This window comes from Myotis myotis, unplaced genomic scaffold (genome assembly GCF_014108235.1).
Source record: "Myotis myotis isolate mMyoMyo1 unplaced genomic scaffold, mMyoMyo1.p scaffold_m19_p_16, whole genome shotgun sequence".
In the NCBI taxonomy this organism is placed as follows: Eukaryota; Metazoa; Chordata; class Mammalia; order Chiroptera; family Vespertilionidae; genus Myotis; species Myotis myotis.
The window spans coordinates 12,394,361-12,421,092 of NW_023416320.1; the positions used below are offsets into that span (position 1 = coordinate 12,394,361).

General features: G+C 41.4%; 1 protein-coding gene across 8 annotated transcripts in view; it reads left to right on the forward strand.

The window, feature by feature from the left end:
- Window positions 1–26,732, forward strand: part of GRHL2 (grainyhead like transcription factor 2) — a 120,924-nt gene that overhangs the window by 20,310 nt on the left and 73,882 nt on the right. For all 8 annotated transcript variants that reach the window (XR_004972441.1, XR_004972442.1, XM_036337933.1 and 5 more), the window contains one exon: window positions 17,704–17,899. Coding sequence is in view for 6 of the 8 variants with exons in the window: in XM_036337933.1 (XP_036193826.1) it covers window positions 17,704–17,899 (196 nt within the window). In the remaining 2 variants the exon portion in view is untranslated. The remainder of the gene's footprint in view (window positions 1–17,703; window positions 17,900–26,732) is intronic.

The window sequence follows — 26,732 nt, forward strand, 5'->3', positions numbered from 1 at the left end:
GCCAGACCCTGAGGCCAGTCTGACCCTGAGTGCAGGAGAGAGGAGGGGGAGATTATGGGGAAGTCCCCCACCCTCACCCCCCCTGCATGCCCAGTAGCCTAAGGAAGCTTCTTCCGAGCCTCAGGAAGCTTTTAATTTGTGTCCTCAGAGGAATTCAGTCATTGACTGGGGTGGTCGGGGAGAGGCCCAGCTTCAGCCTTCAGAGGCAGCTGGGCCCTTGTTGGTTTCCTCCCTGCTTCCGGAAGACTGCAAGGCGCACTCCAGGGATGGCCGCAGAGTAAAAGCTTCCTTACAATCCCTCTGTTTCCAGTCAGGGGCTCTGCCTTTTCCTTCTCCTGTGCTTGGTGCTTCCAAATCACCTGCCTTTTGGGCTCCGTATCACCAGAGATTCAACCTTCCATTCATGCTGGGATGTAGGTGTCTGGTAGTTTGAGGTGGGAAAGAGATCTGGAGAGATCTGGGGGTATTTATTCTTTTATGTACTTTTAACCAATCCTGGTTTCAGCCACTCCCCACGTTCCAAGATTCTCTTGCCTCCAATTCCTTCCTTAGACTTTCACATCCTATGGTACTTTGGGGCTCTCTTCTTATGTATCCCTCTGTGTGTAGTTAAGCTTCACCTTACTCCACTCCACTCTGCTGAGGCAGTTGCTGCTCTTCTAATTTACATCTCCCCTATTTATTTATTTATTTATTTATTTATTTATTTATTTATTTATTTTAAAAATATATTTTATTGATTTTTTACAGAGAGGAAGGGAGAGAGATAGAGAGTTAGAAACATCGATGAGAGAGAAACATCGATCAGCCGCCTCCTGCACATCTCCTACTGGGGATGTGCCCGCAACCAAGGTACATGCCCCTGACCGGAATCGAACCTGGGACCCTTCAGTCCACAGGCTGACGCTCTATCCACTGAGCCAAACCGGTTTCGGCCATCTCCCCTATTTAATTGATATGTTTGATAGAGGCCTCTTCCTCCTGTCTCAGTCATTTGATCTCTTTAACTATCATTTTAATGGGGTTTCCATAATATGTTCAACCTGCCATATAGAAGCCTCTAGAACAGTGGTTCTCAACCTTCTGGACCTTTAAATACAGTTCCTCATGTTGTGACCCAACCATAAAATTATTTTTGTTGCTACTTCATAACTGTAATGTTGCTACTGTTATGAATCGTAATGTAAATATCTGATATGCAGGATGGTCTTAGGTGACCCCTGTGAAAGGGTTGTTCGACTGCCAAAGGGGTTGCGACCCACAGGTTGAGAACCGCTGCTCTAGAACTTTGAATATTGTTTCTCTTTTCTTTGTTTGCTGTTCTGCTTCTGGAACGTTTATATTATCTCCATACTTGTTCTTTTTTGTCGGTCCCTGATTATTAATTTCTAATGACTGTAATTTCTATTTCCCTTCTGCATTCACTATGATTATCTCAAGCTTTTCCTTTGTTGTTAATTAATTCCATTTTCAGTTCCCTTGGAATTATTTGCTCTATAAGGTATCATTTTGGTCTTCTCTTTTTCTTCGCCCTGCAAGTTCCCCTTTTACCATTTTGCCATCAATTTTGCACTTCTGTTTTATTGAATTCATATTCTTATTATGTTTTATAGTATAACGTAATATCTGGGAATTTTATTCCTTTTTTTGCAGGGAGGAGTTAGTTCTGTTTTCTTTTGCATGCTATGCGCTTTCATCGTGTGTCTGATTTCCTGTAGTATTTTTGGCCCGATTGCTAGGCCATTTCTTTTTGACTTGTTCATGCTTGACATGTTCTTTTCAAAAAAATGTTTTTGGTTACGATCTAGTCAAAATGAATTATTTCTTTACTGATTTCCGCCACCTGAGACATGTTTGCGTGCCCTTTCTAGGCCCGCTTAGAGCCTGGACGCTTGAAGGTGGGACAGGGTGGGAAAGCTCAGCGTGGCCTGTGGAGCCTGTGAGTGACTTGGCTAGGTGTCCCCTATTGAGTTCACTCGCCACCTGCAGAAGGCATCCTCTTCCTGTGTGCGTACAGGCGCCTTTGGGTTTTAGGTCTGTCCACTCCCCTCCTGGACCCTCAAGTACTGGGGCCTCTGTTTCTGCTGGGGACAGTCGTCTTGCTTGGTCACCTCTCATTTCCATTCTTGCTCCCGCTCATCACTAGGGTTAAAAGAAAAGGGCGCCTGTGAGTGATGGTGCCATTGTTAACAGTTTGCAGGGGAAAGTTGTCGTGCAACTTCATCTGAAGCTTTCAACTGTCTTCTCTCTAACCCTTTCCCGGTCTCCCCTCTTTTAAAGGGTCTTACCACATTTATCCACCATTTTCTTTCCAGTCCTGCTAAATTCCTCTTCACCACTGAGGTTATTTAGTGCTAGTTCCTTCCACTCAGCCTAATCTCTGTGGCTGGACCAGAGCCCCCAGGACAACAAAGAGGGCAGAGTAAGTGTCCAAACAACTGCCCCAATAACTCCACTGGGACAAAGGGCTATGCCAGCCATGGGCAAACTACGGCCCGTTTGAAATGAATAAAACTAAAAAAAAAAAAGACCATACCCTTTTATGTAATGACGTTTACTTTGAATTTATATTAGTTCACACAAACACTCCATCCATGCTTTTGTTCCGGCCCTCCAGTCCAGTTTAAGAACCCATTGTGGCCCTCGAGTCAAAAAGTTTGCCCACCCCTGGGCTATGCTGACTGTAACTCCATTGACCTTTTGCTGTGAAAGAAATCAGTCTGTTCACTGTATTTGATTGCACTCTGCAGGACACTTTGATTGGAACATATTCTAACATTTGTTGGGGAGTCTGGGTAATTTTTTAAAATGTCACTTTCCTCAGAGGCAAGGCAGGCAAGATGAGGTTAACATAGAGAGTTAAATAATATAAAAGTACAACACTGATATTATCTTTTATTTATACTTCCACTAAAGGCCCGGTGCATGAAATTCATGCACGGGCAGGGTCCCTAGGTCTGGCCAGTGATCAGGGCCAATGGGGGCCTTCTGGCTGCTCTCTGGGGCCTCCCTTTCCTGACTGCCGGCTGCCGGCTGGGGCCTTCCTTCATTCTGCGCCACCCCCTGGTGCTTAGCGCACATCATAGAGTGCGATCGAACTCCTGGTCTCCCGGTCGAACTCCCGAGGGACACTTTGCATTTTAGCCTTTTATCTATATAGATGTGTGTTTGAAGTCGTCTGATACAAGCATCCCCAGCATTGTAATTAAGCAGCTATAGTTCCTGGGAAGCTTTGTGTCTCTTGCAACCCTACCCCTTTTCGAACAGCTTAACGAAGTGTGGCGAGCATCCGCTTGATATGACTGAGGTTGAGGGACCTAGCAGTGCACATTTTCATGCAGTGGCGATGCCAGGCAGGAGAGGCAAGGTGACACCTCTTCACCACCAACTTGCTTATTCACCCTGATCTGTCACAGGGCCAGCTGGAGAGGCGATGTGTCTGCAGAGTCTCAGACAGACTAGATCTTCCAGGCTCAAGGTGGTCCTCTTCATTCATAACGTGGGCTTACCATCCGCCGTGCTTCTGGGCTTTGTCCACGAAAGTATAGCATGCCCTTTGCAAACTCTCCTGCACATCTTTTCCCAAGGTGGAGACACCCACAGCACATATTGCCCTGCTCCTAATGTCACTTATTTTACCTATGAGTGACTTTTCCCATTATAAAACCATTAATAGCGGGAAAGGCACCGATTGCTAGGGCACCAGGGAGTGGTGCCCACACAGAGTCTCCTCTTCACTCTTCAGGAGTTTTGGTTTCTCCTTGTGTGTTTGATCGTAAAACATGACCATTCTGTAAGCTCCTGGCCCTTATCTTAGACATCTCTGCTAGTCACTGAAGCAAGTTACCTTTCGATGTGCTAAATCAATGTCCCTTCAGTACAGAATGATTCACTCTTAGCCAATAAGAGTTACCTATAGTTGGTTGAGGTCATTCTGCATTTCTCTTCCTCTTTCCTCTCAAACTAGAAAGAACCGAGTTCTTTTCATCTGTGCCAAAGTGTGATGGTGGAGGAAGTGATTTATCTCAAAGGGTTTTCCCCAGCTGTTACGCGCCTGTCTTTGGGTTCCTCTCCATATTGGAGAGATTTTAGTGAGAATGCTCCATAGTTTGTTGATTTAACTTCTGTCTCCTGTACTTCTTTGGGTAAGGAACCTTCTGTTCCTTCCCTTTGGTACTATCTGATAAACTGTATGATATGTGCAGCTGATAATTTTTTCAGATACACACACACTATTTTTTATTCATTTTTGTTAGGTCTTGTGTGAGTCTGTAATGCAATTTCATTCTGATGTCTTTAACCTGAAATTCCTACACATTTTTAATCTTTAAAATGATCAGTTATCTATTTTTTCATAAATTCTTGTTTTTATGCTTAACAAGCCCTTTCCAAACTCAAGAGCAAATTAAAGATTCATGTATGTATTCTTCTATTTTGTGTGTGTGTGTGATTAAATACTAAATGTAACTAAAAAATTGCCTAGAATTTATTGTAATGGTTTCAAGTAAGGGTCTAATTTAAATAAGTAAACACACAAATAAAATAAAACCCCTCAACTACTTGCCCCATCATCATTTATTGGAGAAGAAATTCTTTTTTTTTTCTCTCTTTTTTTTAAGTTAGGTAGGGTTTTGGGTTTTTTTTTTTTAAGTTTTTTTCAATTACAGTTTACATTCAATAGTATGTTGTTTTAATTTCAGTGGTTAGACAATCATATATTTTACAAAGTGATCCCCCTGATATTTCCAGTACCCACCTGGCACCATATATAGTTATTACACTATTATTGACTATATTTCCTATGCTGTATTTTACCTTCCCATGACTATTTTGTAACTACCAATCCTTTCACCTTTTCACCCAGTTCCCCAAACCACCTCCCCTCTGGCAACCATCAATCTGTATGGAAGTTCTTTCAATTTCCTTCTTCCCTCCAGCCCTCTTTCCCTTAATGCATAAATGTGATCATATTATACACAGTATATTTTTTGTGCATTCCTTTCCTTTTTTGCTTCTTCTCTCTAGACTACTCCCCTTCATCTGCATCACACACACACTCCAACCCTAAGTATGCATATAGAAAAAATATATGAATATATACCTATGCATATTCCTATACATTCACATAACATGTGCAGTTTTGAAATTAATTTTTAACTTCAAGCACAGATCTAAGGCCAGAGGAATATCTTCAAGTGCTTTCGATTATTGTCCAGAAGAGGAAAAACAAGTGATTCATTTTTATTTTCCTCATAGTGTTCTCAGAAACCCATCTAAATTCTAATAAGGCAAAGTAGAATTATCTGGTTTTTATTATGTCCAGCATTATTTGTTTTAGGTAAAGTTTATTGTATAATAAAGCCCATTTATTTGCCCAATTTAATTTTATAGAAGAGACATTTTGTGTAATCAATGTTGTTTAATGTGGATTTTGTATGGGCTTTTCCATTAGTTCCTTGTGTAATCTTTTTGGGTCGCTAATCTATTTTCTTATCTGTTAAAGCTGGAAGTAGATTCTAATGTTTTTACCATTGAATATTTTCTGTTAATTTTGGAGAATATAGACTAATTCACATACTATGTGAAATTACAAATTGAATAAGATATAATACCCACTTGCACAAAGACAGTAAAAGTTAAGACTTGTACCTAAATAAAGAATAAGGCATAAAATGTTGAATGCCTTGAGTTTTTAAAAAAAAAATGGGGGGGGGGGGGAGGCGGGAGACCTTATGAACATTATTTTTTTTATTAGGTAGAAAATAATCCTTAATTTATCTCTTTCCTGGACCATTTCAATAGCCTCTTTCTTGGTCTTCTAGCACCTGTTTTCTTTTTAATCATTTACTGCAGCCAGGGTGATGTTTTTAAAACACATATTGATCAAGTTCTTTGTTGCTAAAGATCCTGAATACCTACCGCATGCATTTAGAATAAACTTTAAAATTCTTAAAGTGAGTTACAAAAACAAGTGCTTTTTCCTCCAGGCAAGCATTGTACCTCAGTATGTAGTAGAAGTGCTTTATATGTGCTGCTCACTTTTTCACACAGAATATTAGAAAGATGCCTACCTGAAGTTTGAGATTAAAATGAGTGTTTTATACTACTTCATCAAGGATATTCTCACGTGAAATTAACATCTTTTGTTTGCTTGCTTTGTTTTTATTGTGTGTCAATAAGAATATACTGACTCAGGGACAGTTTGATGTCACTACCTTGATTTATGTCAAGAACTGAAACTTTTACCCACCATTAATTTTGCACCACCAGTGCAAATGTCCACATACAGAATAATGTAAATAATGTTTTAGTATTATTGTGAATATAGTTTTGACCGTACAGACTTCTGAAAATATCTGAGAGACATATGAGAATTGCTGCTCTAAAATTTCTATATCCTGTCTTTATCATAGCAGTTACTGTCACTGAATTGTTAATAAACACATTTAAACATTTTTTTTTTTTTATCACCACCAGGAGTTAATCATTATCCATCACTCTTTAGGAGAAAGCAAAGCAAAATCTTCAGTATACTTTTTAAACAACTACTCTCTTACAACCACTCAAATATTTCATCCTAGTTTGGTATTATCTTTAAGAATCCTTTCTTAGTGGTATAATTTTATTTTCATCATCGGTAGTTAGTTAATTTAATATTTTCTAATTTAATACTAATTTGATATTTTACTGGCATATTTGATACTCTGATTGCTGTATCACTTTTCTTCTCTACCCATGAATGTCTTTTTTCTTTTCTTTTTTAAATATATTTTTATTGATTTCAGAGAGGAAGGGGGAGAAAGAGAGATAGAAACATCAATGATAAGAGAGACTCTTTGATCGGCCACACCGAGTCCACAACCTGGGCATATGGCCCTGACCAGAATTGAACCTGGGACCCCTCAGTCCCCAGGCCGACACTCTATCCACTGAGCCAAACCAGCCAGGGCATGAATGTCTTTTTTCACTTTGAATTGTGGAATGATTATTTCCAAAGGTATATATGAGGGGAATAGCTTTTGAATCCATTCATGACCAAACATGCCTTTATTTTGCCATCACACTAGTTGATCTTTTGCTGTCTTCAGAATTCCATGTTCAAATCTCTTTTCTCGTCTTCCAGCATTTAGTGACGCAGGTGAGAAGTTTACTGGCTGACTTGTTTTGTTGAAAGTTGCTTAGTTCTTTTTCAAGTATCTTTTTGGGGCTAGTATTTTCTGTTTAATCTTTAACATAGAAATTTCACAGGATATGGCTCCACATATTTCTTTTCATTATTCTTTTCACAGTTTTGGAGCCCTTTATTCTTAAGACTCAAGTTTCTTTTCAGCTGGAGGACATTTTCTTCTATTAGTTCTTTGATTATTTATTTTCCCCTTTCACCTTTTTCATTGCTTTCTTCTGTAACGCTTGTTAGTTGAACATTATATTTCTGAATCTATTCTTGCATGCTTTTTAAACTTTCTCTCTTAATTTTTTTTTCTCTAAAAATTGAGAAAATTTTCTTGCTTAGATCTCCCAGATGATGACATATTTTTGATCGTTTCAGTTCAAACCTCATACAAAATTTTATTTTTTTATTTTAGAAATTATGTATCTTGTTTTGTTATTTCTTTTTCATAGAAACCTGAACTTGCCTTGTACATGCAGTATCTTCTTTTAAACATTATTTTCTCTACCCAACATTATCTTCCTCATCAATAAGCTGTTTCGATATTCATGGAGTTTCTCTTTCATTCTTGCTATGTTTCCTTAAATATCTGGTGATTCTTGGTTCTTCTATTAAAAGTGAAGAGTGTGATCACCTTTCAAGCTGGCAGAGTTTGTTAGCAGAATAGAGTTCACTATTTCCAGAGCAGACTGTTCTCTTATGTGAAGGAGTGACCACAGGCACTGAGGGTTCCTGGAAGATTCCTTTGCATGTGTACAGATGAGAGGTCCAAGGGGGTTGGACACATTGGGAGGTTTTCCTGTTGTTTTAAGCTGAATTTTTTCCTTGATTTCCATTCGATTGTTTAAATTTACTCTAGGCATCTTACGAAGTTATTTCTCTCTCTAGTCCTAGGGCCCCCCAAAAGCCAAATCATTCTGTACGTAAGAAGTGAATGCTGTAGCTAGTTCCTTTGGGCACACTGTATGGAAAGAACAGAAGCAACAGTGTATGACTGGCCTGGTCATAGACCCTGAAGACTCAGACGTTTCCAGACTTAGTGGGAAAACTGGTGCTCATGTATGCAATATCCCCTCCTGCGCCGGAGCTGGGGTGTCGCCCTGACTTGGGCTTCTCCTCTGTTTCAATCTCTTCTGCTTTCTATCTTCTAGAATTGGACCAATTTCTCTTTCCACATGGACTACACACATGATTATTTCTCACTTCAGGGAAATGTTTCAGATTTGAAATGGTCTTGAGATGGAAGTCTGTCCTGAAGCCTTTTGCTTTTCTCAAACTATAAGAGAAAGTTTGTCTGGCAAATTACAGAGGCAAAAGGAGGGCCTTGGTAAGAAAAAGGCTCCAGAGGCAAAAGGAAGGCCCTGCTTAGGAGAGAGAAAGGCAAAGGTAATTCGCCTGGGGGAGGCCAGAGGAGGGGAAAGGCAGATGCTTCCGGGAGGGAGCGTGCACTCCTGCAGCTTTTTAAGAGACTTTTGTGCGGGTTTTTGTTTTTTTTCTGCTAGAGATTTGAGCACAATAAGTTCCTCTGAAGAACAGATTTTCTTTTTAATTTTAAGAACTGATTTGCTTTTAAAATGACTCCTTTAAAAACTCTATTTTTTGTCAGTATCGAAACAGAATGTTTCCAATAGTTTCTAATTATTTAAATTCTATTTCTCTCATGTCAATTGTATAACATTTTTCCACAGGGCATTTGGAAAAGATGACCTCTAGCTATGTCAGACTAAAGGTGAATAATGAGGAGTTGCTATCCCTCACCCCAAGTGACTCATTTGTGTTGCCTGATATAGCGCAGACCCCGCAGGATGTTTCAGCACAGCACCTTGGAATTCTACAAATAACCTAAACACATTGTCTTCTCTTCAAGGAGTTGATAGAGTTCCCCTTTGCACATTTTCTCCAGAACTCTGAATTTGGAAATCCTCTCATTTACTTGCATGTAAGAAATTCACTGTTACCTTGGTTTCTTGTATTCAGTCTGTTTTTAGTTCTCTCTTTTCAAGTGCCCTTTTTCCCCATTCTGATTATGAAAATTGAGCATGCTTAAGAATTGGCAATAGACAGGGTGCTTAAGATCTCTGGTATGCAGTCCTGGTCTAAGCTGAGTGTTACGTGATCCTGGACAAGTTACTTAGCACTGGCTGTTCAATGTCCTCATCTGTGTAAAGGGCATGTTGGCTATACCTGACTTTAAGGATTTTATAACCCATGTCAGGGGCTTAGAACACTATCTGGCATATGGTGGGTGCTCAATAAGTATGTGTGACTTCTTATTATTGAAGACTATTTGAAAAGTTGAAAATAAAAATTCACCTATAATTGTAAATATTTTGAACTTAGATTTATACACACATGTACACACATTTTAGTTATTCCATAGATTGCGGTCTCTAGAAATTCTCTGAATTTTAAAAATTGATTTTAGGAGAGAGAGAGGAAGGGAGAGAGAACGAGAAACATCAATCGGTTGCCTCTTGCATGCATTCCAACCTGAGATCCAACCCGCAACCTACGTATGTGCCTTGACCGGGGGTTGGACCTACAACTGTTTGGTGTACGGGATGGTGCTCCAACCAAGGGAGCCACCTGGCCATGGCGAAATTCTCTACATTTTAAAAATTATTTCCTTGCCCTCTTCACTTTTCACTGTGACATCCTTCTCCTTATGGTGGTTTCTACTACTTGATGTGAGTTTCCTGAAGATTCTGAATTCAGTCTCAGTTCTGGATTACTTCATCAGGTGACTATGATCATGCTTAGTGTACTAGAAAAGCTAGGGCAACAATGAGAGAAAAGAGCATGTGTCATAGATATGCTTCAATCAGTGGACCAGACTATTTTATTCATTAGTGTATCTGAAAAGGGAACTATCTTAATTCCTATACATCTAAGTTTTGTGTTATAATTCATAATTTTTAAAAAACTATGCCTTTTACGTGGTGGATGGAGAGTATCAAAATATTTTCAACATGAAGAGCATCAATATCATCCCAGGCTTATGGATTCATTTCATTTCCCTTGAATCTACAAGGATGGATTTTTTTCAGTGGCAAAAGGTTAGAGTCATTAAGGATAAATGCTCAGTGTAGAAAGTTCCTAATAAATTTCAACCATTGTTCTTGCATGGAAAGTATCTGTTATCTCTTGTGATTTGCCTCTAGCAAGCACCAAAAGGAGGGCTATTACTAAAGATAGTCAGCAGTGAAATGACTAACAACATTGACATTTAAATTGTGACATTAACCCTAAATAGGATGATTGGTTCAGTAGTTTCCATTTGAAAATCTTATTCTGTTAATAGACAAAATGCTAAGATTAAAAAAAGAAAAGAAAAGAATAATCACTTCTTTGAAACTTTCCTATTAATTTTAGTTTTTGAATATGGTCTCTCTTTCTCTCCCCCCTCCCCCTTTTGCTGAGGAACTGAAATGATTATATTTCAGTAATCAGCTACAGTAGATTCAGTCTCAAGCAACTGAAGTGGATGAAGACTAAACCCAAGTGCTGAAAATTCAGAGTATAAGATATTCTATTGACCTGAGATATTAGTTTTGAAATAAATTAGAATATTTTCCTTGTTAAAAAAAGATAAGATAATCTATTTGGAGAGCAAATTTGTACATCAAGATAAAGGCTGAGAGAGAGAGAGAGAGAGAACAAGATGTGGGGGCAGGGGGAGGAAGGAGGAGATTGAGGTAGAGGACATAGCGAAAATCCTGAGCGAAAATTATGTAAAGGTTTCACTTAAAGAGAGGGAAGTGGCTTGTCCTTTTTCCCCTAACTCAAGTCAATGTTGGGAATAATGGACAACAGGTGGGAGGAAGAGTCATGAATAGCAGACCTTTGCTGGTTGGATTCAGTTTTCCCTCTTGCTTTCCTTTGGTTTGCATGTAAATTTGCTTGGTTTTCTAGTACTGTAGCTCACATTTATGGAGAATAGAAAAATGAAATATCATTTATTTAATTTGAAGGCGATCATTAGGACTTGAGACAAAATTTAAATAGGATCAATGGTTGGTGAGGTAAATTTATAGTTATACTTCCTAAAATTAAGGCAACTTGTTTGCATAGTACTTTATAGCTCACAACCAACTTTACAAATATTCTGTAAATTGATTTTATCAAAACATGAAAAATATAGCTCCCCCATTTCTTTCATAGTACTTGGAACCCCAACTTTTACTTAAATTCCTCAGTGAACCTTTATTCACTCATTCAACAAATGTTAATTGAGTACCACATATGTGGCAGGCACAGTTCGAAGTGTGATATAGCCATGAACAAAATAAAGAATCCCAGCTCTTGTGTAGAGTACTTTCTCATGAGGGTAGACAAACAATAAGCACCAAACACAATAAATAAGGAAGCTACATTGAATGTTAGAAGATGGCAACTGCTAGGGAAGAAAGAAAGATTAGAGAGCTAGACCATAGAGATAGGAAGTTCTAGAGCAGTGGTTCTCAACCTTCCTAATGCCGCGACCCTTTAATACAGTTCCTCATGTTGTGGTGACCCCCAATTTCATTGTTACAAATTGAACATAATTAAATCATAGTGATTAATCACAAAAACAATATGTAATTATATATGTTTTCCGATGGTCTTAGGCCACCTCTGTGAAAGGGTCATTCGACCCCCAAAGGGGTCGAGACCCACAGGTTGAGAACCACTGTTCTAGAGGGATTGGAAATTCTAAGATAGGTGGAGAGGTCACTCCATTAAATAGGGCGGCCACGATGAGTCTCAGTGAGGTGAGGTTTGTGTTAGAGGAAATAGGAGTTAGCCATAGGTATTTGTGGGGAAGCACATTCCAAGAAGGTGAAACAGCTGGAGCCAAGGCCCTCAGGTAGAGATGTGGTAATCAGTGTAGCAGGATCAGAATGAGTAACAAGGTAAGTATTAGGAGAGGAGGTCAGAGAAGTAAGAGAGGTGAGATCCTGTAGGGCCTCGTAGACCATTGGAAGGACTTTAACTTCTATTCTGAGGGAAATGGGGGGTCACTACAGAATTGAGCATGGAGTGACGTGATGTGACTTGTGTTTTAATGATATTTCTCTAGATGCAGTATTGTTGAAAATAGATTGGAGGGAAGGATGGTAAAAGCAGGGAAAATTTCTAGGAGGCTATTAATGATCTACTACTGTGTAATATATCTCAAAACTGAGCAACATAAACAGCAAATATGTATTATCTCTCAGTTTCTGATAGGAAGCTGAGAGCAGTTTAGCTGATTGGTTCTGGCTCAGGGTCTCTCAAATGTAGTCAAGTTCCCATCTGGGACTATGATTGATGTAAGCCTTACTCTGGAGAATCTACTGAGCTCATTCAGATGGTTGTTGGCCGTTCTCAGGCCAAGGCTTCAGTTCCTCCCCACAATGGGTCAGTTTGCTTTTCCTGGAGAAAGAGAGATAGAGGTAGAGGTGGAGGGCAGAGGTGGAGATAGAGAGAGATTGAGATTTACCAAAATGGAAACTGCAGACTTTATTATCTAATTCCAGAAGTGCCATGCTATCCACTTTTGCCATATGCTATTGGCCATATAAGGCAATTCTGGAAAACTGTGGGAGGGAAACTCTACGAGGTATCACTGGGACACAACCAAGATTAAAACTGAGGTTTACTCAACTCCAAAACCACCCTCCCCCTAGATTAAGAAAAAATACACCAAAAAATAAACAAAAACTCCCAAACCACTCCCTCCTAGGAATTATGAAAGAAATGGATGATGAGAAATGACTTGAAAGGGATAATTTGTGTGAACAATTCACTCTCCTCATTTTTATTTTGTGATTCCAAGTAAAATGGATATATCTCTGGATTTGTCGACTATTCCCATACATATTTTTAGGAGATAAGGACGCTGTATGCTACGTTTCATATACTTCTCTCCAGCAAAGCATTCCTGCATTAGACTGTTATCAATGCCCAGGGGTGGGGGATGGTAGATTGTCTCTGACCGAGTCATCTGGCGCTTTTCTTGACTTGTTGGTTATGGTCCCAGCCACATGCCTGCTCCATCCACCTCTTTCACTACTAAAGCTGATGACTCACCTCTCAACTGTTTTCTCAACATCCACAAAATGAAGCATTGGATTAAAGAAAACAAATGAGAGAAAAGTTTTATGTATGAGCTAATACAGCCTTAGCCTTGCTATGAGCACTCCGGATTCATCTCTAGCCAGTGGTTCTCACCTTCCGGCCCTTTAAATACAGTTCCTCCTGTGGTGACCCAACCATAACGTTATTTTCGTTGCTACTTCATCACTGTCATGTTGCTACTGTGATGAATCGTCATGTAAATATCCGATCTGCAGGATGGTCTTAGGCGACCCCTGTGAAAGGGTCGTTCTACCACCAAAGGGGTCGCGACCCACAGGTTGAGAATCGCTGATCTAGACTTTTCTCCAGAGAAGGATCAGAGATCAAGTTTATAGTTGCTCTTAAAAAAAAAAAAAAGTTTGTGTTGATTCTAGAGAGAGAAGAAGGAAGAGGGGGAGAAAGAGAAACATCAGTGTGAGAGAGAAATATCAGTTGGCTGCCTCCTGCACACCCCCTACCAAGGATGGAGCCTGCAACCCTAGCGTGTGTCCAGACCAGGAACTGAACCAGTGACCTTTTGGTGCATGGGACAATGCTCAGCGCACTGAGCCACAGCAACAAGGCCTATAGCTGCTCTTTACAGTTCTGTGTTTGAGGCTACCCAGAACCTAACATGCCTAAAGCTACACAAAAGATATTGGAAAAAGTTGATCACAGCAGTGCTAGCACAATGATGAAACCAACTCCAGAAATTGTCCCAAACTTTGGTACAAGCTGCTCTGTGAAACGTTCCTTTTTTAACAGGACTTTTGCTCACTATACCAGAGAGCTTATTCTGTTGTTATAAAACCAACCTTTATTCCACAGTGCTTTGTACCAGAGAGATTCTAATCTGTGAAGAAAAAAATACTGAAGTCATTTCCAGTTAAAGGGAAGAGCATAAAAGGCTCCTTCGGCCATCAGAAATATGAAAAGAAATGAGTCAAGTTGTGCTTTCCCAGACTCTTTCTTTCCATTGACCAGGCAAGGACTCATCAACCATTTCATCATAGGGGAAAGGCTGATGAATCTAAGTTTATGAGGGAACATTTGTGCTGGGAACAGATGAAATCAGCAATCCAGGAAGCTCAGCAGGAGGGAGCAGGGGCTTGAAGAAGGAAGACTCAAGGGAAAATCTCTCCAGTGAATCAGGACACTACTCAGTGTAGCTCAAGAGCTGGCTCTTTTCCCTCCCTCTGGCACTTCCTGCTGAACTTTTGGAAATCAGCCAGTGTTGTCATTAACACTCCCCTCCCCCAGCAACGACTGCTTCTCGTAGGCATGAAACAGAATAAAATCCTCCTCTTTTTCGATAGTGAGGTAACTGCGAGTCACATGAAGCCCTTCCTTCCTTCCTGTAGAACCGAGCATTTTTAGGAAGTTGTGCGTGATGCCTGGGCTCTCATGGGCAATGGTTAGGGTTCCGAATCCTCTATTTCACCTTTTAGGTAAAGGCTGCAGACCAGGAACCCAGGGTGGCCCCAGCTACACAACTGTGGAAGGGGAGGTGGTGACATTGCCGTAATTTTTTCTCTCTGTAGACTTTCATTTATTTAATTTATTTGTAAAATTTAGTTTTATTGTTGAAAGTATTACAGATGTCCCATTCCGTCCCCCCCACCCTCCCACCATTGACCCATTCCATCTAGCTCCCGCCCCCTCCCCAGGCCTTCACTGCAATATTGCCTGTGTCCATGGGTTATGCTTATATGCACACAAGTTCTTTGGTTAATCTCTTCCTGAGCCGCCTCCCACCCCCACCCCTTCCCTCTGAGATTCGTCAGTATCTTGCATGCTTCCATGTCTCTGGATCTATTTTGTTCGTCAGTTTATTTTGTTCATTAGATTCCACATATAAGTGAGATCATGGGATACTTGTCTTTCTCTGACTGGCTTATTTCTCTTAGCATCATACTCTCCAGGTCCAGCCCACCAACATTTCTGTCTCCAAGTCCAACCTCATCCTAAATGATTAACAATTTTTACAACATGGAAATGCTATTATTTTACTGTTAGATCAAAGCATGCAGATAATACAAATGTGCTCCTTTTGTCAGAGAATTCTAGTATTCTGCATTGCCAACATATTCTTCGCCTTGAGAAATATTCCCCACATCTGCCCATTTCAGCAGGGACCAGCACATTGCTACCTATCCTTCAGGTCTTTGTAGACACTTCCATTCCTCCTAGATTCTCTGATTAGGTTAGTCCCCTCTATCACATACCCTCACGACACCATCCATTTCCCTTCTCACATTCATCCCTCTGTGGTACCAGCTCTGCCCCACTGGACAGCAGGCTACATGGGCTACTGCCTATCTCATTCACCACTGTCTCCTCTATAAGTAGCATGATGTCCGATACCTATTGGGCTCTTAATAAATACTTATGGGCTATTGCTAAATGACAACTTCATTTTCCCTTTAATTAATGATTCTCATTAGCACTTTAAAATTATAATCAATGTTACCAAAAATTGGTATACCCACACACTTTACAGGAACACAGAACTGTGCAGTGACAGTAATACCTGTTACTTGCATAGCTTGTGCAGTTTAGAAAACTCTGTCTTATCCATTTTTTTTTTATCCTGACAATCACATTATGAGGTCAGTAGGGTGGGCATTGCTATTCTGACTTGAGGCCCAAAGAAGCTGAAGCTCAGGCAGTTTTCCGCCACCTTAAGGGGTGAGCAAGGGCTCACTTTCAGGGTCTACTCTAGGGCCATTGATGAACCTTTTGAGCTCGGCGTGTTAGCATTTTGAAAAACCCTAACTTAACTTTGGTGCCATGTCACATATAGAAATTTTTTTGATATTTGCAACCATAGTAAAACAAAGACTTATATTTTTGATATTTATTTTATATATTTAAATGTCATTTAAAAAAGAAAAATCAACCAAAAAAATGAGTTCGCGTGTCACCTCTGACACGCATGTCATAGGTTCGCCATCACTGGTCTATGCCATTCCCATAATGGCGGATAAACCCTTCCACCAGGGGTTTTCTCACTGCCTTCCAGAAACTTGATTATATCCTTTTAATCCAATTCATTTGCAATTGGGTTAATATCCTCTCTCTGGTCCCAAATCAGTTCTACCAAACCACTGGCACAAAGAGTGCAAATCAGGGGCCTAAAGACCATGTTGCATAGATTCCATCCTGCTAGTTGTGAATTTCCTACCCCCACCCCAAATACATCTTACCAAAGTCACTGTTGTTTTCTGGCCTTACACCAGGGCATGGCACCGGGCCAGCACCTAAAAGACCCGCCACACACTGTTGTGGGTTCACACCAGTTCTCCATCACAAAGTGAGCTGAGAGACCATCTATCCCTGCAAGGTCCTGTAGGAACGTCAGCGAAAAGGGACCTCCTTTAGAACTGAATGACCGACCATCAGAGGCCCTTGGTGGCTTAATTTCCATTGATTAGTACAGTGATGGCCTTCACCTGTCCTGTCCTGTCACAGTGAGTGGGTGTAGGAGTTACTGAAATACAGTGCCTCATTGTTCCATTTTGTTTCCATTTCCATGAACAAGTGAAAGAGGGCCAGCAGATGAGTGCCAGCGCCTCTCTAGGCTCCTTTACTTGACAGCTGGGGCCCTGACCGGGGAGCTGCTGAGGACTGTCATGGTCTTTGGACACTTGAGCCACTGTCACATCCTCTTTAAGAAATTGCCTTGCTTGTCAATTGCTGCTTTACCCAAGTTTGGCTTGGTCAGGGTTAATAAACGCTTACCCCAGCCCCTTTCTGTCAGTTCTCTACTGAAATCTCTACTGCAAGTTCTCTAGACACACTCCTCACTCTCCGTTGATGATTTTTGTATCCTGTAGCTTCTCTGTCATTTACTGTATGGTAGGATTCTGAGGCAGCACTGTCTCATCATCTTGCTTCTTATTCTCATTATGCAGCATATCTATGGGTCTTATTTGCAGAGTAGCTTACATAGGCTTTTTAATTAAGAGACTTGCAGTAGCCTCTAATTCCCTAGCAATTTCTCGTGTAGATTAAACTAGATGAGACAATTTTTAGTAATCATTAATGTGTGATTACATTTATGTATTGCAGATATTTCTAATTAGAACTCAGAACGAAATGAAACCTGCTTCCTCACAGGGTTTCACTCTAATAGTCATTAATGAAGAATAATCAAATTAAATGATTTGGCTCCTAGAATAATTGGATATGGAAAAACCAAGTGTGAGGGGAATGAACTTCCTCTACTTATACAACCTTTCAAAGACCATTATTACTTCTCACAGACAGTGACAATATAAACCAGGGACTTTATCAATGCCATGTGGCAGGCAGTCACTTTGGTTTTAATCTTCATTTGCCCTCCATTCTGGGGAAGTACAAATTAACCATAGAATGTGTATAGTCTTAGTGGGATAGGAATATTTCTCTGATAATGAACCTCATTTTATGTTATTTTATTTTTTCTTTTACAGTAATAAACGACTGGTGGCCTTAGTGCCCATGCCCACTGACCCTCCGTTCAACACCCGAAGAGCCTACACTAGTGAGGATGAAGCCTGGAAGTCATATTTGGAGAATCCCCTGACAGCAGCCACCAAGGCGATGATGAGCATTAATGGTGATGAGGACAGCGCTGCCGCCCTTGGCCTGCTGTATGACTACTACAAGGTAGATCCTGCAGCCCCACCTCCCTCCTCTTCAGCCCCCAGGGCCTCCCCTCAGTGTGAGAAGAAGGACAGAGCCTTTATCCCAGGCCAGAGAACAGGTAGTATTTCCACACTTCTATGGAATTCAGCCTCTTCCTGTTCTCATTGCCTCACTGATTTCCCATTGATGAAGCACAGCTTCCCGCCCACCAGAGGCAGTTTTCATTGGGATAATTACTTCTGTGTTCTCTGTTCACATGCAAACATCTTATTTACATAGAATTCCTACTCCGTGTCATATTGCAAACACTTTAACTTGATTATTATTTTTAGTGATTAAGAATATTACATTGTGTAGTAATATTAATTATATTAATTTAGTGATTGCTCAGTTGTTGGTCATTTAGGCTGCTTTTAGATTTCTATTTTATAAAGAACATTCAGGGGTTTTAGACTTTTCAGGTTTATAAGGAATATTTCAATGAATGCTTTTGGGGTAGACCTTTGTAGCCATTTCAGAACCTAAATTTTGTTACAATTCTGTTTCCATTTGTTTTGGTGGGTACTAAATATTTTGAAGGACCCTTAAAATAAAATAAGTGTAATACACTTATATGACAAAAATACCTGCCATAAGATACCTTCAAAATAGGAGTATTTCAAGAAATCAAACAAACAGCGATCTGTCTCAACTATAAAAGACTATATATCTGGTATGACCTGCTCCCTTAGAACCAGTGAAGTGTAAAAAAAATCAAGTATTTACTGAATGAGATTTATTGCTGCTTTGATTGTAAACAGCATTGGCTAATGCTGGGATTTGGCTCAAAGGTGAGAATGGTGGTGTTTATTTGGCTGGTTGGGCACAGTGAACTTCTTATTTGAGAATAAGAACTGACTGCCCACATCCCCCCCTCTCTCTATCATGAGAAAATAACCTAAGAGAAACCATTTTCCTTTTAGTAAGTTTTGGTCTTGGTTTCCTATTTCCTTCCTGCTTACCACTTCCTGTTTCCTTTCAGCTGCCTCTACTTTTGCAAGTTGAGTTGTCCCTGTTCCTCTCCTAAACCAGAGTTTTCATGCTTTCCAAAGATCTGCCCCCTGCCCCCCCTACACACACACACACACACACACACACACACCACCAACTCTGGGCCTGCTCTTCCAGCTTCTTCCCATTTTCCCCATTAAAACACACAGGAGGCTCCTCTGTGGGGAGATGAATGAGAGCCAAGCCACGTTGGCCTTATCTAAGATGCAAGACAAGATATGAGTAACTGACAGGTCAGGCCATTGAAGGGATATTGAATGAGGATATTATTAACTCAAATAAACGAATCTTTTCAAAATGTATACACAAAAATTGTATACACACTTTAACAGCTGATAGCTCAATTTTGAAAATGAAATGTATTTTAATAAACACTGCCTTTATAATTATTCAAAGTGTGTGTATACATTTTTTTGAGATGCCCTATATATGAAGGATTTTCCACTGGTACCCTTGCCCATCTATGCTGATTTCCCCCCCTTACCAAGAGAGTGGAGTTGGCAGATTTTGACAGTCATGCTGGGAAGGTATAGAACTCCTACCGTGGCTGCTGACATAGCAAGAAGGGATTTTAATTTCGCGGGGCTTGGACCTGAGATGAAAGGATGTGTTAGAGCCTAAACTACATTTCATGTAAATAGGGCAGTTTCCGCCAGTGAACAGGCAGCACCTGGAGGAAAAAAAAAAAAGAGCCTGAAAAACAAAGATGGTTTCATGGTAGGCTTTTCTTTCTCCTTTTCTTTGTTTGTGGTTGTTTTATACTTTTAATTCTTTTTTGACTGAGGAGCTCATTTGAAAAAATACAAGGATGAATTCTACATGTTTTGGAGTAAAAATTTCAAAATTTATTGAGGGTGGTCCCATAACACAGAACTTATCAGTTAGACTCATGTACTAGGCCAGTCCTTGAAGGTTCAGCTTTATTGGACATTTGTGGTAATACATAATGTTCCGAAAAGGTCTCATCCTTAGAAAGAAATCACAAACCGTTTCCTTCATGATAAAAAGAAATAGTCAAAACTTGATAGTTTCATCAATTTTTAAAATCTAGTAACACATCATTAAAGAGACCCTGATTTAATTACTTGGGTCATTACAACTTCTTTTTGCAACTTTTATAACTATATTAAAATAATGTTGTTAATAGTTTCATGAGGCTAGGAGGAAATATATTAAATATATTTTGAAGAAATATATTGCTCCATTTTTAAAGTAGGTTTTATTCCATTACTGTGAAATGGTCATATTTCATATATCTTTACTAGAGGGTTATTGTTTTGTATTAATGAAAAAGAAAAACAGATCAAAACAAAAATCATTAGTAATTAATGAAAACAATGTATTTTATTTCCCAGAGAATAATTATTAGTAAATATGTCATCTGGATTACCTCTCCTGTTGTACGTTTTTAATATTTAAAGAAGGTGAAATATTGCTTTTTGTAAATATTTTGAGATGCAGAGTGGAGACTTTACATAAAACTCCATTTGTAGCCAAGTCTGTAACTCTTTCTGTTGAATGATTATTTTCCACGATTAATTTACTAATTTAGGATATAAAATATTTAAATAAAGTATTTCCTAAGCCTTTGTAGATTAATATAATAACATGGCTTTGTTTATTTTATATAAGCTTCACTATATTTGCTTGGAACATTAAAAACATTAAAGGGTTAGTCTTGTTTCCAAAAATTTTGTGTCCAAATGATCATTTTCACACCTAAGCCCTTTGGATGTTCCTGTTTATATATGCTGATGTTAAAGTTATAACAGAGTTTAATCTACATTGAGGATAGACTCTTCTGTAGTAAAGAAAAATGTTATTAAAAAGAGTTTAGTTTTTGAGGAAAAACGTTGGGAAGTCATTGTAATAATTCTCTCCACATTATTATTTAAATTTTATACACTTTTACTACCTCTTTAGAATGCTCTCTGATTCTTTCTGTGATCGGCACCATTTTTCCTTACTCCTCAGGCTGGAGTGCCTTATCCCTTAGGGGACAGTGGTGGGCTTTGTCAGAGAGGCGTGTGTGTGACCACAGTAGGCACTCAGGAAATGGTGGTCCCTGTCCTTAGAAGCTGGCATCGGCATATCACAGTATTATACTGTATACATTTTAAAGTCTTTTTTTTAAAAACATGCTTAATTCACTTTATTTATTTATTTTTCTTGTATGGAATTATGTGGTGGGTCACAGCTGGTACCTGGATCCTCTGCACAGAAACTCCGGTGTGGGTCTTTACAAGGTGGTCAGTGAATTCCTGATAGGGAGGCGTGGCGCACAGTCTCTTTCCAGAGCTTGGGGGTGAGATAGCTGTAGGTCTTAGAGGTGGCCTTGGTGAAGTTGCCCCGATGGCAGTACAGCCCCTGGCTGAGGTGTAGCAGTCATGGATACCAGCCATCAGCAGCAGCCTCTTGGGCAGGGGTGGGTGTGTGTGTGTGGCGGGGGAGGCTGAGATGAGGCCCGTGTCCCTGGGGGCACCATCACAGAGCCACAGCGGTGCTCACCTTACAAGCCAGTGGGGGGCTTGCCAATCTTGTTCCCCTAGTAGCCTCGCTGCACGGGACAGTAAAGAACTTGGCTAGGATGATGGCTTCACAGATGATAGTGGTTACTTCCTCAGGGCACTTAGCATCTAGACTGACATGTCCATTGTAGTCCCCCACTGGCAACAAATGCCTTTGACCAGCATGGGTCTGCTTTTGTACCGGCTTCATGTTCAAAACCTCTTCCTTGAGCGTTGCCTCCAGGAAAAAGTCAATGATCTCAGATCCCTTGATGGGCAAGGAGAAGAGATAGATCTCCTCCAGGGATTTGATCTTCATGTCTTTGTCCCTGGCCTTGCCTCTGGGAGCTCTGCGGCCCCAGTCCTGGCCCTGACCATGACCAGTGACCCAGGCCTGGATGCCACTGCCACATCATGCACCCAACCACTGCAGCCTCCCATTCCAGGGCCCTGGGCCCCAGGCCCTTCTGCATCACCTGCATCATCTGCCATCTGTGTTTCCTTGGAGAAGAAATGGAAGTCTTTTCACCTACATTTTTAAACTGTTACCACAGGATCACAGCAGGGAACCCTATCCTGTTTTATGGTTTATAGTTCAGGCAACTAAGTGGGATTTACTCAAGGTCACAGGTCAATTCTGTACATTTCTTAACATCTATTCCATTATACAGTTTTAGTTTGCTCAGGCTGCCATAACAAATTGCCACAACTGGGTGGCTTAAACAACGGATTTTTTTTTCTCTCTCAGAGTTCTGGAGGCTGGAAGTCTGAGACCACAGTGCTGGCAGGGTTGATTTCTAGTGAGACCGCTCTTTATTTCTTGCTTGCAGATGGCCATCTTCTTGCTGTGTCCTGACATGACTTTTTCTCTGTGTGTGTACCCTGGTGTCTTTTCCTTTTCTTATAAGGACATCAGCCCTACTGGGCTTAAGCCTTCACTTAACCTTAATTACCTCCTTGAAGTCCCTATTTCCAAATATAGTCACATTTGGGTTTAGGGCATCAACTTATGAACTTAGGGAATACACAATTCAGTGTTCACCATAAAAAAATTTTTTTTGGACTTCCGGGCAAGATGGTGGTATATGCAGTACTTTCCTCCTCCCACAACCACATCAAAATTACAACTATATTGCCGAAACCGGTTTGGCTCAGTGGATAGAGCATCGGCCTGCGGACTGAGGGGTCCCAGGTTCGATTCCGGTCAAGGGCATGTACCTGGGTTGCGGGCACATCCCCAGTAGGAGATGTGCAGGAGGCAGCTGATCGATGTTTCTCTCTCATCGATGTTTCTAACTCCCTATCTCTCTCCCTTCCTCTCTGTAAAAAAATCAATAAAATATGTTAAAAAAAAAAGAAAAAGAAAAACCACCTTTAAACTGAAAAATTTTGTATGAACACCACACAGTGTGAAGATATCTATCACCAAGAAATGTTTTCTAATGAGGAAAATTGCATTTAGTATTTAAAAATAAAAAAATTACAACTATACTACACAACAGCCATCATTCAGAACTGCCTGAAATCTGGCTGAATAGTAGTCCGACAACTAAGAAATTAAAAAAGAAGCTGCATTAAGACTGGTAGGAGTGGGGAGACATGGAAAAGCCTGATCCCACACCCAAGTGTGGCAGAGAAAAATCAGGAGGGAGCACTGGCCAGTCCTGTCAACCCATGCACTGAAGGGTCGCGGGTTTGATTCCCACTCAAAGGCATGCGTACCTGAGTTGCAGGTTCAATCCTCCATCTGGTCAGGGCTCGTGGTGCTGAAGGAAACCAATTGATGTATCTCTCTCACATCGATCATTCTCTCTCTTTCACCTCCCTCCCTCCCTCTCTCCTACTCTCTCTACAACACAATGGGAAAAATATCCATGGGTGAAGACAAAAAAAAAGATTAAAAAAAAAAGGTAGGGACATCTCAGCTGCAGAAGCCACACACCAGGCCCCTCAGCCCAGGGTTCCAGTGCCAGGAAGAGACGTCCCCATAACTTCTGGCTGTAAAATCCAGAAGGGATTGAGGTTGAGGGAGATTGATGCTGCTGGAGTCCCAGGCAGTTCTTCTTAAAGGGCCCCAAATGCACCAACTTAACTCAGACTCACTCCCTCTGAGCTCCAGTGCTGGGGCAGCAGCTTGAAAGGCACCAGAAACATAGAGGGAGGAACTGAATTGTTCAGCACAGGGTAAGAGAGCTGGGAGGGTGGCTTTCTCCCGTACAGAAGTGCTAGCAGAGGCCATTGTTCCTTTGATGAGCCCTTCCTCCACACAGAGCCATCAGCCGGGCACCATATCTGACACTCCATCACTGGCTATCACTGTTTGCCCCGCCCTGGTGATTCACTGAGGTCCTGCCCCACCCAACTTTCAGGCTCACCCAAGCAGTTTCCAGTGGCTCATGCTTCAGATTTTCCTAAAATCTCTCAAACAAGTAGCATCTGGCCTCAGCATGCCCCCTCTTGCTAAGTGGCTCAGTCCTGCACTAGCAGCAGCTGGCTTTGGTTTGCAGCTTTGCCTCACCTGGGCACCTCCAAGCCCACCACAAGTAGCAGCTATCTGCAGATCACTTTGTAGCTCATGCCATGTGGCCCTGGGCAGAACACAGGTGGCAGTTAGCCCTGGCCTGCACCTCAGGGGAGGCCCAGAGCCAGCGTACACAGTGGACAGCTTCAGATCATGTCAAAGTATTGCCACCCAGCAACCTCCACATGTGACACACTCAAGGGCTGGACTCCTCAGGCACCAGAGCCCTACTGAATAAGTCCTGCTCTGTGGGGTGGTGATCCACTGTGGTCGGAGATCAGTGGCCAGTGGTTGGTGGTCATAGCCAGCCCTTACAGCTGATCAGCCTGGGAATAAATCCCTCCCATTGATGTGCCAACAATAATCAAGGCTCAACTACATGAGGAGGATATACATAGCCCACATGGGGCACACCTCAAGTGCCCAGCTTGGGTGATCAGAGAGGCTGTGCCAGTGGACTCAGAACACCTGCTGCACTAGGCCAGTCTACCAAGCCTGGGAGACAGCAGCTCTGCTTAATATATAGAAGCAACACAGGGAGGCTGCCAAAATGAGGAGACAAAGAAACACGTCCCAAATGAAAGAAGAGAACAAAACTTCAGAAAAAGGACTACACAAAATGGAGACAAGCCATCTACTAGAGGCAGAGCTCAATGAACTAAGTGAAAACCGCAACAGCATAGAAAAGGACCAGCCAGAAGTGAAGGCGCACTAACTGAAATGAAGAGTAATTTACAGGGAATCAATAGTAGAGTAGATGAAGCCAAGAACCAAATCAGTAATTTGGACTATAAGTAAGCAAAAAACATCCAACCAGAACAGCAAAAAGGAAAAAGAATAAAAAATGAAAATAGTAGAAGGAGCATCTGGGGCAACTACAAACATACCAACATTTGCATCATGGGGATGCTGGAAGGAGAAGAGAGAGGGAGAGGGAGGGAGGGAGGGAGAGAGAGAGTGAGAGAGAGAGAGAGAGAGAGAGAGAGAGAGAGAGAGACAGAGAGCATATTTGAAAAAAATGACAGAAAACTTCCCTAACCTGGTGAAGGAAGTAGTCATACAAGTCCAGAAAGTACAAAAGGTCCCAAACAAGATGAACACAAAGAGGCCCACACCAAAATACAATCATAATTAAAATGTAAAAAGTTAAAGACAAAGGGAGAATCTTAAAAAGCAGTAAGGGGAAAGCAGTCAGTTACTTTCTACAAAGGAGCTCCCATAAGAATGTCAACTGATTTCTCAACAGAAACTTTGCAGGCCAGAAGGGATTGATAAGAAATATTCAAAGAGATAAAAAGCAAGGACCTACAACCAAGATTACTCTACCCAGCAAAGCTATTATTTAGAATCAAAGGACAGATAAAGAACTTCCCAGACAAGAATAAGCTAAAGGAGTTCGTCACCACCAAACCAATATTACATGAAATGTTAAAGGGTCTTCTTTAAGAAGAATAAGAAAGTAGGGCTGTTGGTGGCTGAACCAGGAAGCAGGCATTCAGAGGGAAGTACGTGGATTTAAGTCCCATGGGATTTATTGTAAGGTCTTTATCTATTTTTTAAAGTTTTTAAAAATATATTTTTATTTATTTCAGAGAGGAAAGGAGAGGGAGAGAGAGATAGAAACATCAATGAGGAGAGAGAATCATTGATTGGTTGCCTCCTGCACATCCCCCAGTGGGGATTGAGCCTGCAACCGGGGCACATGCCCGCACTGGGAATCGATCCCTGACCTCCGTATTCATAGGTCGAGCTCAACCCCTCAGCCACTCCAACCGGGCTTGTAATGTCTTTAACGTTTGTTTTTATTATAGCAGGTATCAGAATTTCATTGTTGAGGCTGAATAATATTCCATTGTATGTATATACCACATTTTGTTTATCCATTTATCTATACATGGACATTGAGGTTTCCACCTTTTGGCTATTGTGAGTAATGCTGCTATGAACATGGTTGTGCTGTGTATTGAATTTTTATGTTTATATATTATCTTTAGTAGATGATAGGAACAAGGTTTTATTAATCTCATTTCTACCCAGCATTTAGCAATGTCAGGAGTGTTGCATGTAGACTCTCAACATTGACATGTGAATGAAGAACTTATAGTTGATTTATTTTATTTTTATTTAAGAAACTAGGGGCCCAGTGCATGAATTCATGCACCTTGAAAGGAACTTTGGGCTGTGAGGCTGCGGGGGGCACAGGGGCGGGTCTCGGCCCATCCTCCGGGCCCTCAGCTGGCCCCTCCCACCACAGTTCCCAGTCCTCTGTCTGCTGGCAGCCCTGCTCCCACCACTGCTCCCAGGAGCTGACGGCATCGGCTCCGCTCGCACCCACTACTGGCGCCAGCCCCAATCGTTCAGCACCACTAGTGGGTGTGAGTGGCGGCTGCTGGCCCCGATCACCCCTCAGGAGCAGGGGGAGATGTAAAAGCCCTCAGGAGTGATCGGAGCCGGCAGCCGCTGCTCACACCTGCTGATGGCACTGAGCGATTAGGGCCAGTGCTGGGCGCTGGCAGCGGGTGCGAGCAGAACCAGTGCCAGCAGAAGGTGCAAGCGCTGGGCCGGACTGCAGCACGCGGGAGCAACGAATTTTTAGTAACCACCAGAGGCTCGCCACCGATGACAGAAACTGGCGCCCCATCTTGGTCTGGTGCCCCCACTCACCCACTCCACCATCCTGTTGTGGCCAATGCCTGCCATGTTCCATGCGCGCCCCCTGGTGGTCAGCACATGTCATAGCGACTGGTTGTTCGGTTGTTCTGCAGTTCGGTCTATT